Below are 14595 nucleotides of genomic sequence, written 5' to 3'. Positions count from 1 at the left end.
TGACAAATATTGGGGTCTTAAGAAGGGTTTGTGTGTGGTTATGAAGAATTTGGTGAAAATGAGTTAAAATCATGGGACTGGGTTCTTCATTGTACAAAATGACCTTTTTGACATTTTTTGTAATTTTGTCATTTTCTGCATTATCACCAACCACTACCAAAGTATGAATTCTAATTAATTTTGTTCAATTATTCTCTTATTAGATTAACCTTATTTCGCTATAACCCATAAACCCACCAACACACACGCAGTAAAGCCAGCAATAAGTCTCTTCTGAGTTCCACTGACCTTAACTAATGCAGTTCGTTCGTCGAGTTTACCATAAGTGCTTTTAAATGTAACCTCTGCCTGGCTCTCGCGGGGCAGTTCCTGGGCTTCTTGCTTGTGTACCTCGTTCATGATGTGCATGATTTTCTCGTCTTGAGCTGTATCTACTTCCATATCTTGGACGTTGCCAAAAAAATCAGTAAGTCTTACTTCGCTGACATTACGGCGGAAAAGATCGGTTCTGATTCCGGGTGTGGAATGCACGTTCTCGAAAGTATACTCATCAAAAAGCTTATCCATCGTAACATTGGAGTTCTTGTCGATTTTCTCGAGAAACTCAAGCGTATAGTATGTGAATCTGTCGATGACAGCAACCCCGAGATCCAAGTCTGAGTGATGAGAGTACGAAGATTCATCCACCTTGGAGGATCCAACCGCCAATATATTAGGAGAGTAAAACCGTTCGTACATCGAGTTTGCTTGACAAGTGTCTATCATGAAAAAGATTTCGTTGTACCTCTTCTTCTCGTACATCTGTTCAAACGCATCGGCAATGTCATACGCTCCTATTTCTTCAGCATCCTGGAATTTTAAGAATTCGTTACCACCATGTCCTGTTAAGTAGATGAAAATATTAGAGTTTTCGTCTGTCATTAATCGCTTAGATCTTGGATGATTACTATCCCACCTATCTGTGAGTAATCTGACGAAGTTTTCCACTGTAACTTCGTAACCTCGATAGTCAACTTCAACCAGTTCACCATACAAATCAATAGCTTGATCCATGTTATTGAATACGGTTCCTGGGAAGGCATTTCGTGGATTACATGCAATATCATCAGAAAGCATTAATATGATTTGAGAGTCGGGAATACCCATTCTTTTCACCGTTCTGTACAAACTAAGGACGTTAGCCATGTGTCTGTAATTGAACCAAAACCGAGAAGTGGAAACCAAAACCGCCCAATTATTTGTATGATGTGAGTCATTGTTGATATCATTTTCCAACACATGATCTGGTCCACTGTCCGAAGCACGCCCTAGAGCTGCTAAAAAAACCCATATCCAGAGGGTAACGATCTTCATTAGAGATGATTATAAACCTGAGACCGCGTATTCATAGAACGCTGTTCCTGTATATACAAGTAAGACACTACACAACTACACAAGGTCTAAGCCATTGTTGCTTGCTTTGTTATCGTACGAATTCGCAGCCGGACCTTGCTTCCCAAGCCAAGAATTCGCTGAAGTTCCCAATTCACCCATAAGGATTTCAGTGAATACTTGATTGCAAAAATTAAATTTGTAGCCCTTGTTCTGTCAAATTTCAGAACCTCCGCCTTAAGCTTCTCTTCATAATCCTCCTGTGTGCTCGCATACTGATCACGAGCTCTTGCCTTGAGTTTCTTGCAAATAAAATCAACTTGGTTGCTAGTAATATTTGAATCACCTTTTCGAGCCATATAATAATTTGTCTTTTTCATTTGCGAGCGAAGTGATTCAGCACGCTTGAGTATTGTCTCGAGGTTCTTGTTTATGTCAAGGACCGATTTGTTGGAAAATTTCCCACATTTGTAGTTACTTGCTATTTTCTGCTCTCTCGATGCAAATCGCATTATAGATAACGAGAAGTATGGTTCTTCCTTCTTTCCCGTATACAGACGCTCTAGCAAGTAGAAACCGTCCATGTCTAGCTGGTGACCCCAAACATCATATTCGAGTCTAATCCAGTCCAAAGAATTGTTGCGAATAGCCGAATTGACATTGGAATTGTCTCCAAATTTTTTCGATTCAGATGCTTCTAACTCAAGAAACCCATCAAACGTTTTGAACTTTAATTCAAGATTGTGTTCCATAGTAGCTATCTCTTCTAGCTTCCTGGATATTGCAACCTCTTCTTCTCTGCGGGCTCTTTCTTTCTCAATGGCTTCCTCTCTGCTCAACCTGGCTGCTTCCAATTCATACTCCTCCCTTGCCTTCACCATATCTTCATACGAGCGTCCATCAATGGTGAAATCTGATGGGAGCGAAAAAAGCGTGGGAACGGAAGTGACTCCAGTGTTTCGAGTTCCAGCAATATCAACTACATGACAGAGTGATTTATTGCCGTGCAAACGAAGGCCTCGTCCAATCATTTGTACAAGGAGGGGCCTCGACTTGGTGGGACGAGCCAAGAATAAAGAGTCGATGTTGGGTATGTCGGTACCCTCGGTGAAAACTTGAACATTGCACAAGACGTTGATCGTGCCGTTTTTGAAGTCTTCTATGATGGCTCGCCGTTCATGTTTTGCTGTCTCCCCAGTTACGTATTGAGCGTTGATTCCCTGAGATTGAAGCACACCACAAAGGGTTTTGCAATGATTTATATCGACGCAAAATATCAAGGTAGATGCAAAACTGTAACGTTTTCTGAGCTCAGAGTAAGATCGAGCGACTAATAGGTTCACGTCAAATGAGTTCATCGCTCTTGATAAGTCGACACTGTCGTAGTCGTTGTTCTTGATAGCCACAGAGTTCAAGTCGACGTCGACATCGATGGTGGAAAATCGAACATCCACCAACTCTTCATTTTTTATCATAGTGAGTAGGTCTCTTTCAAAGACTATCTCGTCAAACATTGCACCAAGAGACTGACCATCGCTCCGTTCCATTGTAGCAGTAAAGCCAATAACAGCTATATCCAGATTTGGTGTATCTGCATTGAAATAGTGGAGAATTTTATTCCATGAACGAGCAGTTGCGTGATGGCATTCGTCCAATATAATCGCCTTAAATTCGTCTGGATTGTACTTTTCAAGCCGGGTCTGTCGTATCAACGTCGGTACTGATGCCACGATCACATCTGAAGTAGAAGTGGGCTTTAGTCGTCTCATGTCAATTGACACTTCAAGGTGTGGATTTGCAAATTGAATTTTATCGGCCGCCTGTTTTATGAGTTCCTCTTTGTGAGCTAGTACAAGTACTTTAGAGCCTCCCAGCAACACGTTCGGCTTTATATGAGGCAAAAGATGTGAAAATACCACCGTTTTTCCACCTCCGGTGGCAAGCACCACCGCTGGTCTTTTGACTCCTCGGTTCAACGCGGCCAATACGGAATCTATAGCTTCATTTTGGTAATCACGTAGTGTAAAGGTACTCGTGGATGCATAGAATCTCCTGAATAACATGCTATAAGTTGAAACACATTGCCTTGTTGATAACATTCATGTCAAGTGGGTGCGAAAAGAAAATCTAAATGGGTGCGAAAATGAGAATTTAAAAGCTAGTGTGAAATGGGTGCAAAATTTAGGTATGTAGACATCAATTTAGCTATTTCTCATTATGTCCACTCTTGAGCGACGGTACACATGGTTGTAGTATAGGTCGTCATGGTTAGGCACTTTGTCTTCCTCATTTACCTCGGGTCGACCGATACTAACCGTCACATAAGTGCCCTCTTCTTTATTAGGATCATTGTGCGGACGAATAAAGTTTCCTGGATTTATCACAATTACTCCACGTATCACCTTAGCAAAGAACTTGAGCTCTGAGGGTGCTATGAGTAGGTCAGGGAGAGTATCGCCTAGTTCGGCTAGACCCATGTATGGCACTTCTAAACTGGAACCACCTACCATAGTAGTTGCCAATTGTTCTCCCATTAGCCCAGTATAAAGACCTTCGTTATTATCCTTGTTTGTCTTCTTGATCGATCCTGGAAATACAGGGTAGAACCTACGTTGGTCGAAGACGTGTCCTGCAATTCTTTCGAATCGATTTGAAGGAAGAGTCGCTGACGGTCCCAGACTGAAGACTTCTCGTAAATCTTTGAAAATGTCCAAATTGGAACACGCAATCATGGTCTCATTGAGAGAGAACGTACTGGGATTCGGTATGACTCTTACGTTTTTAGGGAGCCCCAACTTCTTCCTATCAAAGGAATCTTGAGGGTATGAGCAGTGCTTTATGCAAGCATCTTGCAAAGATGGTATCAATATCACTTGTATTTTTGGATCCCACCTTTTTCAAGCACTGAGATATTGTCTTCTGAAATAAGTCGTTGTAATCTTGAGGCTGGTGCTTCTCGTTCTTGAGTTCGATGTCTCCCTGAGCCACAGCATTATGATTTATGTCAATGAAAGGGCCAAACAAAAGAACAACGTGTGGCTTACTGACAGTGTTTATGCGCTCAACCAACTTATTCATCTTGGTAAAGTCAAGGGTGTGGGCATTCGAGTATGGTCCCGATGCGATCAAGATTTTCAACCCACCTTCTCCCACTTGCTCTTGGTACTGTTCCAATTCTTGTTTCGAAGACACATGCGAGCCGAGAGATGGGAGGGAGCATATTTCCTGGACCACAAACGAACTTCCAGTGGGGTTGCGACCCTTTAAAACTGCTATTTGACCAGGAAAGAGCGAGTAGTCAGAAACATTAGTTAAGTCCAAGGGAATTCTTTGTCCAATACCACCAAGACGCGAAGTCTCTAAGAATAATGAAGTAGAATTCAAGTTCTGGTTGAGTTCTTTATCATAAAGTTGAGAGTCTGGTACTATTCTTCCGCAGCAGTGCATCTCGAATTGAGAGCTGACGCAGGGGTTTCCAAAATTGACATTTTTCCTTTGCCAGTTTCCAAGAATAAGCGGGTCATGGTGTCAATTTGATCGTCAAGGACATCGGCACTTTCAAGAAGCTTCATTGACATGGTACGAAACTTGTACTTTGATGGATCAAAGTTATACAGTAAAGTGAATGCCTTTTTCTCGGAATCATTGACTCCAGCAGCCTCTTCGACGTTCGGATTGAGGGTCTCAATGACCGTGTGTGAAGCTCCAGATGTTTTGGCAGAGGTGGGTGATGAGGAAGGGGCGGTGGAGTTTTGGAAGGTATTGTTGGCAGTAGCGTAATCTCCAGGAGATGAAGCCAAGTCCATGCGAGGTGTCTTGAACATGGAAAAGTCATCGTTTTGGTTCTTTCTTTTCAATTTGGGTGTGACTGGATTGGCAGAGAGTGGACTGGAATCGGTGAGGCCATTTGTAGATCGAATAACTGGTTTCATACGGCCATTGAAATCCTTGATTTTCTTCAAAGAAGGCGTAGCATTAGAAGCTGTGTTCACGAGGTTAGACTGCATGTGTTCATGGAACCGTTCGAGATTTTCGAGGTTCAATTCCAAATTATCTTGAACCTTGGTAACGTTAAAACTTTCCCATTTCTACAAAAAGTTCATCACTTGAAACGTTGAAAATCTGTTGTAACTCAGACAACTTGGTAATGACCGAATCCTCCCCATCTTTTATTCCCAAAAGCCTTCGATAACGAGGCGTGAGTAGCAGATGTCATGACAAGGTTCAGACGCGTCGCGCCCAAATTTCAATGGTGATGAGATCTTGTTGGACCTACTGCATACAAACACACTATTATATATACATGGATTAAGGAAGTCTAGTTTTCCTTGGTGCCTTCAGCACTTTCACTTTTCGCAGGTTTGTCAGACTCTTCTTCTTTCTCTTCTTTCTCTTTAGGTTCTTTTTCGTCAGTGGTTTCGGTGGTTTCGGTGGACTCATCTTCTTTCACCTCCTCGGCTACTCCCTCGGTTTTGTCCTTTCTTCCCTTGAACTTTTTCTTTCCGCGCGAATCGTTGAAGCTGCTGCGTCTCTTGGTCACTTCATTGACTCCAAAACGCTTACCTCCTTCCTTGAGTTCCTTGTACGTGAGAAGCGACATCTTCTTCAACACGTCCTTACCTTCCACATTGTCTCCATCTAAAATACCATCTGGATAGCTGACATTCAACTCGTTCAAGAAGTACTCGGCATCTTCCTGAGTCTTGAATTCCACGTCAGCAATTCCCAAAAACTCACGACCGGCCTTGGTGCGGTGTCTACGAATCGAACACAATGCTTTTTCAACAGGCAATTTTGGCACGATTTTAGTGGAGAACCATTCCTCCAAGTCTTCCTGGGTAGCGTCTTTAGGGAACCCTTCGATGTGAACACTATTTCTTCTTCTGGTATTTTTCAACTCATTAAAGTCCTTCAATGGATCCTTTCTTCTGATCATATCGTTGTTGGACGAAAGAACCAACTTGTCCGATGCCTTGAGAGCTTCAATAACCTTGTCTTCTGGTCTGTATTGTCTCATACGGCCGAAAGTCAAGATGGTCTTCAACTCGACCCACCCATCATTGGCCTCATATATTCTCCACAAAAACTTGTCAGTTTGCAAATTACTGTCTGAAAAGTAAAACTCCACTTGTTTTCTCACCTTTTCGTCGAAATCGGACCCTTTGTATACACTGTCGCTCATACTTACTGAACTCATCGCTCACTTTCTCATTTCAAGAAAGTCGTGCCCCTGCGAACAGTTTACTCAGATCTCCACGTGATGAGCTCTTCGATGAAGAAGGCTACAAAGATAATTGCCATGGCTACTGAAAATCGAAAAACGGAGTTAATAAGTGCATACGAGGCTATATCCCAACGAGTATCAACGACTAGTAATTCGCGCAATGTACGTCTTGTTGCTGTGTCAAAATTAAAGCCCGCATCGGACATATTGGCACTTTATAATCATGGGGTACGTCATTTTGGAGAAAACTACGTCCAGGAATTAATAGGAAAGGCTCAAGAGCTTCCAAAGGATATAAAGTGGCATTTCATTGGAGGACTACAGACAGGAAAGTGCAAGGACTTGGCAAAGGGCATTGATAACTTGTACGCCGTAGAGACCATTGACTCATTGAAAAAATGCAAAAAGCTAGACACTGCCAGATTAAATGCTGAAAAGGACCCTCTCAATGTGTATTTACAAATCAATACCTCGGGGGAAGAACAGAAATCAGGCTTTTCTCTTCTGGATACAAAAGATCTCAAAGACACTGTTCGCTTCTTAATGAGCGATGAATGCAAAAAGCTCAAACTTCAAGGTTTGATGACGATCGGTTCTTTCGAGGCGTCCACTCTGGACGAGGAAAATAAAGATTTCAAGGCTCTTTCTACTGTAAAAACTGAGCTTGATAAAGAGTTCAACTTGGACCTTGAGTTGAGTATGGGTATGAGTAATGATTTCGAACAAGCCATCAAACAAGGCAGTACTAGTGTAAGGGTTGGTTCTTCAATCTTTGGTGCCAGACCCCCCAAATCTTCTAATAACTAGCATAGCCATAAAATTGTTCAACTATTTAGTCTTTCTTAGCCTTTCTCAACAACTTTTTCAACGAGTTCTTCTTCTTGGCACTCTTTGCACCATTACTAGAACTACTTCCTTCCTCGTAGCTCGAAACGACAGAAGAACTTGGTTGAGAGTCGTCTTGCTCATAATCTCTTGCGGCTCCGCTGCCGGTTTGCTTTGTAGTTGGATCTTCACTTGATCCTACAAGCTTGCTAGTATCTTCATCAGCGTGGCTATTGTCGTCGATCGTTGAGTACCGCACCTCTCCTTCGTTACTCTTGGTTTGAATAATCGAGTCTGAACCGTCCTTGCTTTTCTCCAAACCCAAACGCTCGTTTTCCTGAGCTTCACGAGCCCGTTGCAATTCAAGCTCCTTCTGTCTGAGAGTCTCTTGCAACTTTTCATACTCACGCTTTCCCTTGTCACCTCTTGATACCGCACCAGACGAAACACCGCTGGCTACACCACTACTCTTCTGATACGACGTCAGCTGTCCCTTGTCTTCAACTTGCTCTGAGACATTCGCACCAATGTTCTTTGCTTGGGCAATCGCATCTGAAGCGGTATACTTTGTCCAGTCTCCATCATTCTTGGGTTCGTAATTGGGCTTGACCTTTTCAGTATAGTAATCGTGTCTCAACTTGAGATCGTTATCAACGAAATCATTCTCCCATTCAGTTTCACTTCTAAACAAAGTAGCCAACTTGGACAAAAGAAAGTAGAGAATGAAGAAAGTGTGCTCACTAGCAAACAAAACGAAAATCATGTAAAGCGGCGAAGCATGAACACTTGCCTTGTCCAAAGCAAGTTGTCCCAATGTCTTTGGAGGTTGGGTACCATGTCGGTAGAACACAGTGATCAATGGCGAAACAACAGAGCCCAACCACGTCAAACCGAAGAATGCAAGATTCCATGGATGAATACAGTCGACTCTCTCAGGAACTGGTGGACGAAAGTATTTACCGTTGGACAACTTGAGCTCATCCAACTTTAAGGTGAGAAGGACAAAGAAAACAGACACCAATGGCGCGAGGGACCAAACAGGACCAAACATGATCAAGTAGCCGTATTGCACAGCAATGCCGCGGAAATCATCGTTGACATTATAAGCGGGCAAAGTGGATATTTTGCGGGCATTTTCGAGCCATTTGTGTTCTTCTTCATCGTCTTGAGGATTGAATGGCTCTTTCTTTGAAATCAAGGCCTTAATTTTAGGCAACACAATTGGAAGGACATATTTCATCACAAGTTGAATCACCTGACTAGTGACCACGAAAAAGAAAAACTGAGCATTCAAACGGTTCTGGTTGATCTTGAAGTCTTCTTGACGTTTGACGGCTGTCATGTACTTGTAGTAGAATCTGTTTTCATTGAGCCTGGTAGCAATATTGTACTTTATGTCACCCAAATGAGGCTCCACCAAGTGCGCAAAGGGCAAATAGATGAATGAAGTAATGAGTAATGGCATGTAGCTGGTCAAGAAAGTAAGGACGTAGGACTTGATAAGCACAGAATTGTTCTTGGAGTAGCTCGTAGGATGGCTCTCGAATATCAACACCTTGTCGGTAACAAAGTTGTAGATGATAGTCAAAATGGGAACGAACACACTGATCAATATAGTTGGAAGAAGTGCAAGGAGCGAAACACCAGGTCCATCATAAATCTCAGTCAAGAAGATTTCCAATACAAAACACAATAACTGATAAGAGACAAGTACTATGGTGAAACCCAATGCAATGGGGATGAATCCAAGCTCTTTCAAGTAAAGGAATGCTTCACCATTACCCTTGTGTTTGTAGGAAGACTTTTCTTCGTAATTCTTGTTTAAACGAGCCAACTCTTCTTTATGTTCTTCGACCAAATGGCAATTGACAACACCCCATTTGTTTGTGATGAAATTTTCTCTTCTTTTCCAGAGCGATATGAAAAAAGTGCCCCACAATAAATTGATACAAGTGTAAGACAACAGGAATGTGTGCTTGGAAACGAAATAGGAGATCAACCCCACAACAGCCAAGCCTGCTAACCAATAGAGATAAAATTGGACAAACTCAAAGTACAAGGCAACTTGGACACCATGACTCTCCTTGACATCATGGACATCAACTGTGGAACCCGCAATATGAGTCTTTAAATCGTCAGCAATATGAGACTCTTCAAATGCAGATGTGACTGGAGTGATACTCTTCACGAAATGACCAATCGCCCTTTCCAGGAGTGATACCAATTCCTCCCACGGCATCAGGTGAGGTGAGGTACTGATGAACAATTCTAAGCTTGTCATCTCTTGATTCCTCCTTTTTAGGAACGCCAAACTCGTAGTTTTGAATGAGATCTTTTTCAAGTTCCTCGGCGTATTTATAAGAAGAAAGTTTAATGAAAACTAAAATTTCATTGGCATCACTACCAGGACGAACCTGCAAGTAAAAACCAGCATTGTCCAACGTTTCAGCCAACGATTTCATGTTGCTTTCTGCATCATAGGTGGTGTGTCCCTTCTTTGTAGGATGCAGCACTGCCAACATAAAATCTGGATTCAACGCCTGGATTGTATCATGAGAGGTGGAAGTCATCTTTTTTCAATTTCACAGCTGATACGGTTCAATTGACACCAAATGCTTCCAATTGCTGTGAGTTGCTGCAATTTCACAGCGCCTGACGTTAAATATATCGAGGAGCTCGCTGACATAAGCATCGAATTTAAACGCGGTGCAATATACCGGAAACATTGTTCGATGTGGGGACCTCCTAAAATTGCATCCATTCGTAACTACCATCCTATGTAGGCCCGGCTCACCACTCTAAAAACACGTATCCGGCCACTCTTCATCTCGCTCATTTTGTAAGACTCTTTTTTGACATGCCCACTTGAATCCAGTTCGAGCACTTTGAACTTGTATTTCTTGGCATCATATTCCGCAACAATTGCTGAGTAAGTATCTTCTTCTCCGAGAGTTATTTTGTTGCTTCCAATACCTAATCCCTTACTGGAAAACTTGCCGTTACGAACACACAAAACGTCTCCTGGTCTAACGTCATCGATTCGAGAAATATTACTGTTGTTCGTATTACGGTAAATGGTTACTCCAAATGACTTGTGCCCAATTGGTTGCAAGGCTTTTGGATCCTTTGCCTTGATGGTACCGAAGACCACCGACGTGAGTGGTTCACTCAACTTGGAGCCAACCATAGACGACGCAATTGTCAATACCTTCGTTCCCAATTCACGATGGTACCTATCTAGTAAATCCTTGCGAATAATCGGCGGTGCTTTCGTGTAGTAGTTGACACATTTGACCGTTGACCTTGGATCTTCCGTTTCGTATTCAAGCTCGAAAATCAACTGCGAGAGATCGTAGAAAAGAACATAGTAGTCCCTGTAGTTGATGGTGCGACCTCCTCTCTTTTTGATGACATGTGAGTCCACTTCGTATGCTAAATCAACGCCAATTTTCCCTGCGAGAACATCAGGCAACTCCTCCTTCAACCACCAGCTGGTGTTCTCATTGATATTGGCAATCTCGTACTCCAATGAAGTCAACGCAGCGGCAGCTTGGCTCTGTTCGCCAGTACTTCTCGTAGAACGAGACCTTCCAAGCTCACTGGACCGTCTGCCAAAGTCTCCTGACTGCCTGTCTACCGACTGTCTGTCTACCGACTGTCTGTCAGCTGTCTTCTGCTCTATCGATTTTCTGTCGGAACCAATAGAAGACCCAGTGTATGCATGATGGATTCGCTGCTCCGAGTATTCTCCTTCAGGAATTCCAGCCATGGTAATATCACCAACTTCTGTGGATGAACGACCGGGTGTGGCAGGGACCGGTGGTGGAGCCGCTCTAGGTACCTCGTGAGGAACGGGAGGAGGTGCCGCATCAGGCATCGTTTGAGATCTCGCTGGCAAGGAAAAGTCAAAATTGTCATTCTGCGATGTCAAGGAAGCGAGCTCATCATGTACCGAAGTACCAGCACGAGCTGGTGGTTGAGTGGGGATGGGGGGTGGTCCTTCTTTGGGCGTAGATTGCTGAACAGGATGAACTGGTGGAGCAGTTGGAACCGGAGGAACCGGAGGAACCGCAGGAATCAGGCGTCCTGGAGGAGTTGGAAGTTCAGGTCGAGAAGCAGGCACAGGCGGAACCGATGGCAGGGGCGGAAGAGGTGGCTCAGGATGAACAGAACGAGAAGGAGCAGGAGGTACCGGTTGAGCAGGTGGTGCTGGATGAGCAGGTGGTGCTGGATGAGCAGGTGGTGGAGGTGCGGGATGCACCCTTTTCTCATGGAAGTCAGGTTCAGGAATTGGTGGACGAGAAGCTGAATGGTCTGGATACTGGTTATGGCCAGAAGGCTGCATGTCAGATACATCTTCGTCGGCGTCATAGCCGGTGACTTCAGGCTCTATAGGCGGCTTGGCCAACTTCATCTCGCTGTCCTGGCTATGGTCTCGGGGCTCATCGTGTCCATCGCTTTGGATGGTCGGAGGTGAAGGTTCCACTGGTGTCATGGGCTCGACATTTTCAGGATGAAGTTGTGCATCTCCTGCTTCCGGGAACTTTGTATCAGTCTCTGTGAGGTCTTCATCGGGGATTCCAGAAGACGAGTCGATAGAAGGAGCTTTCTTGTTCGAAATACTGTCAGCGTCTCGTTGAAGCAACTCCTTCGGTAAATGGTCAGGATTAGCAAATGGCATAACCGGAATTGGTCTAGCGGAAGTAGTCTCCTCAGAAACTTGACGTTCTCCGTCCCCACTAGCAACGGACTTTTTGCGCGTTGGTGTCGGCTCACTGGGCTTTCCAAACGAAGGCGCCATGCCCATCATTCCAAACATGTTCCGACCTCCAGATATCTTGGCCATTCTTTGAACCAACCTCTGCCTCTTGAGCTCTTCGTCGTCTTCCACTTCATCTTCGTCTCCCACCTGCTGTTCCGCGGGCTCACTTTCTGCAACTAAATCATCGGCACTTTCGATCTCCTCTTCTTCATGATGCTCACCGGGAGCCACGCCAACATCCTCAGAATTTGGCAGCTCATGCTCAAGATCTTCAACAGGTGCATTTGCACGAGCCTCAGCCGCGAGCTTTCTCTCCTCAGACCGCTTTTGCTCAGCTTTCTTGCGTTCTTCCTGTCTCCTTTGGGCCGCTGCTTCACGCTCTGCTTGTTCTGCCTGCTGCTTTTGCAAGAGAGCAATGCGCTCCTTCAAGCTCATCTTTGGCTCGCTGGACTCCTCTTCTTGCTGTGGATCGGTGGAGTGCACAATTTCAACGTTCTTTGGAGGTTCATTACGCACATGTTTCACAGTTGAGTCGTCACGAGGCTTGATTGGAGGAACGTAAGACGACTTTCCAGTCGCTACAAACTGGTTCTTGATGTTGTAAGGGTCCTTGGGAGGAGGGCCTCCTGGCATTGGCACACGAGGAATATCCGCCTTGGACTCTTTTGTGTGTTCAGAAACTGCACTTTTCAACTTCTGAGCCAGTTCTGCGAGAAAACGAGCCGGACTAGAAGGAGCATCAGGACTTCCCAGTGCTTTCTTTTCAGTACCTTCAGCACCTTCAGCAACTTCAGTGGTTTCAGTTTTGGTGTTTTCTTGCTTATCGGACACAGCGGCCGAGCCAGTGGTGGAGCCAGTGGCCTGAGCACCTTGTTCTTCGGGTTCAAAACTCGGCTTCGGAATCGGCACAGCCAGCTCAATTGGTCCTGATTTCTGCTCACCGTCAATCAATTGAACAAAGTTTTTGGGAAAAATACCAGTTTTACCGTTAAAACATCCCGAATACCATTCGTCGTCTTCAATGTCAGTGACGGTAATTATCAGACCCACCGTAAATGGAAGGTCATCGTCATAATCAGATTGATAATCAAAGATGGCACGCACCTTAAACGGTGGTTCCGGTTCGGGCATGATGTATATTTTGTATCTGGAATAATTGGAGCTACCCCGATACTTGAGTATAATCCCGGTGCGACCGCACTGCCCTAAAGGCCCCTAATGTCGTGATTATGTCGCGCGGTCCTACTGTTCGAATTGCCAAAATCGCGAACAAGCTTCACTGATGTCCAAGGCATCGACCACCGTTGCGGTGTCTAGCCAGAGCTTAGGGAAGCTACGGCCCGAGAAATCGCTCAATTACCACCAGCAGGCATCCATAACTTCGTTGGATTTCAACGACTCTGGCCAGTTTCTCATATCGGCTGGGGTAGACCGCTCGATTCAACTTTATGATGTTCATAAAGGCGTCCATGTCAAGCTGATTCAGTCGCAGAAATATGGAGCACACATAGCATGCTTCACCCATGCTGATTTTGCCTGTCTTTATGCATCAACTCCGGATTTGGAGTCCGATGTAGATCACTCCATAAGACATCTTTCGCTTGCCGATAAGCAATATATTCGCTATTTCAAGGGACACAAACAGCAGGTGCTCAACTTGGAGGTCCACCCCGTCAAGGACTTGTTTTTGAGCAGCAGTGTAGATAAAACTGTCAAGTTATGGGATACTAGAGCGTCTACTCCAGCTGGAAATGTCGATGTTGGACAGCCATCTTTGGTAGCTTATGATCCTTACGGGATCGTGTTTGCCGTTGGAAAGTATAGCAATCCAAAATCCTTGGCTCTGGAGGGCCAATTGACGTTGTACGATACAAAATCGTTCGATAAGAGACCTTTCTTATCCACTCTGGTTCCTCTGATTCCTGGTGCTACTTGGACCAAGCTTGAATTCTCAAATAACGGCAAGCTCATACTTATCTCAACAGATGCTCAAGAAGACTACGTTGTCGATGCATTTACTGGAAAACTACTATGTGTACTTCAAATGACCTCGAGTCCTTATAGTCTTGAACACTATACAGAAAACTGGATGACCTACAAATATCCGTCTTCAGGTCGAAGCTGCTTCAGTCCATGTGGAAAATACGTACTTGCAGGCTCGCCAAAGATGAGTGTGTTGGTGTTTGATTTGGCTGCAATTAAATCATCTGAGGGAAGTAATGATTTCATACAAAATTCTCCCACCAAACTCAAACCAGTTCACGTTTTGAAAACAGACCATGGGTTGCCAAAAATAGTCACGTTCAACCCAAAACTACTCTCAATTGCAACCGCCGATAACTCGGTGGCTCTATGGAAAGGTGATGATTAAACGGCAACCAAACACCAACACTTTATATTCGATGCGAATTTC

At 44.2% G+C, this 14595-nt stretch overlaps 10 protein-coding genes across 10 annotated transcripts; 2 read left to right on the top strand and 8 right to left on the bottom strand. All coding sequences in view use genetic code 12, as the record gives it.

The window, feature by feature from the left end:
- Positions 1 to 210: 210 nt before the first annotated feature.
- Positions 211 to 1353, bottom strand: GPI8 (GPI-anchor transamidase; the record flags this gene model as incomplete). The annotated part of the gene is made up of 1 exon (XM_001485327.1): positions 211 to 1353. One exon carries the CDS (start codon positions 1351 to 1353, stop codon positions 211 to 213), a length of 1143 nt encoding a protein of 380 aa, XP_001485377.2.
- An 86-nt stretch (positions 1354 to 1439) lies between these two features.
- On the bottom strand, positions 1440 to 3470 carry PGUG_03105 (double-stranded DNA-dependent ATPase; the record flags this gene model as incomplete). Its single annotated transcript, XM_001485326.1, has 1 exon — positions 1440 to 3470. The coding sequence occupies one exon, from the start codon at positions 3468 to 3470 to the stop codon at positions 1440 to 1442; it is 2031 nt and encodes a 676-aa protein (XP_001485376.2).
- Positions 3471 to 3572: 102 nt separating this feature from the next.
- Positions 3573 to 4103, bottom strand: PGUG_03104 (uncharacterized protein; the record flags this gene model as incomplete). The annotated part of the gene is made up of 1 exon (XM_001485325.1): positions 3573 to 4103. The coding sequence occupies one exon, from the start codon at positions 4101 to 4103 to the stop codon at positions 3573 to 3575; it is 531 nt and encodes a 176-aa protein (XP_001485375.2).
- A 73-nt stretch (positions 4104 to 4176) lies between these two features.
- PGUG_03103 (uncharacterized protein) lies at positions 4177 to 4818 on the bottom strand (the record flags this gene model as incomplete). The annotated part of the gene is made up of 1 exon (XM_001485324.1): positions 4177 to 4818. One exon carries the CDS (start codon positions 4816 to 4818, stop codon positions 4177 to 4179), a length of 642 nt encoding a protein of 213 aa, XP_001485374.2.
- Positions 4797 to 5378, bottom strand: PGUG_03102 (uncharacterized protein; the record flags this gene model as incomplete). Its single annotated transcript, XM_001485323.1, has 1 exon — positions 4797 to 5378. One exon carries the CDS (start codon positions 5376 to 5378, stop codon positions 4797 to 4799), a length of 582 nt encoding a protein of 193 aa, XP_001485373.2.
- Positions 5379 to 5689: 311 nt separating this feature from the next.
- On the bottom strand, positions 5690 to 6568 carry LHP1 (Lhp1p; the record flags this gene model as incomplete). Its single annotated transcript, XM_001485322.1, has 1 exon — positions 5690 to 6568. The coding sequence occupies one exon, from the start codon at positions 6566 to 6568 to the stop codon at positions 5690 to 5692; it is 879 nt and encodes a 292-aa protein (XP_001485372.1).
- Positions 6569 to 6631: 63 nt separating this feature from the next.
- PGUG_03100 (uncharacterized protein) lies at positions 6632 to 7402 on the top strand (the record flags this gene model as incomplete). Its single annotated transcript, XM_001485321.1, has 1 exon — positions 6632 to 7402. One exon carries the CDS (start codon positions 6632 to 6634, stop codon positions 7400 to 7402), a length of 771 nt encoding a protein of 256 aa, XP_001485371.2.
- A 25-nt stretch (positions 7403 to 7427) lies between these two features.
- IST2 (Ist2p) lies at positions 7428 to 9701 on the bottom strand (the record flags this gene model as incomplete). The annotated part of the gene is made up of 1 exon (XM_001485320.1): positions 7428 to 9701. The coding sequence occupies one exon, from the start codon at positions 9699 to 9701 to the stop codon at positions 7428 to 7430; it is 2274 nt and encodes a 757-aa protein (XP_001485370.2).
- A 486-nt stretch (positions 9702 to 10187) lies between these two features.
- Positions 10188 to 13313, bottom strand: BBC1 (Bbc1p; the record flags this gene model as incomplete). The annotated part of the gene is made up of 1 exon (XM_001485319.1): positions 10188 to 13313. The coding sequence occupies one exon, from the start codon at positions 13311 to 13313 to the stop codon at positions 10188 to 10190; it is 3126 nt and encodes a 1041-aa protein (XP_001485369.2).
- Positions 13314 to 13464: 151 nt separating this feature from the next.
- On the top strand, positions 13465 to 14553 carry SWD2 (WD-repeat containing protein; the record flags this gene model as incomplete). Its single annotated transcript, XM_001485318.1, has 1 exon — positions 13465 to 14553. The coding sequence occupies one exon, from the start codon at positions 13465 to 13467 to the stop codon at positions 14551 to 14553; it is 1089 nt and encodes a 362-aa protein (XP_001485368.2).
- Between the last annotated feature and the right edge of the window lie 42 nt (positions 14554 to 14595).

Source organism: Meyerozyma guilliermondii, genomic scaffold (assembly GCF_000149425.1).
Source record: "Meyerozyma guilliermondii ATCC 6260 scaffold_3 genomic scaffold, whole genome shotgun sequence".
NCBI lineage: Eukaryota > Fungi > Ascomycota > Pichiomycetes > Serinales > Debaryomycetaceae > Meyerozyma > Meyerozyma guilliermondii.
The sequence above is the reverse complement of the archived record's forward strand: the minus strand, read 5'-3'. Positions and strand labels throughout refer to the sequence as shown.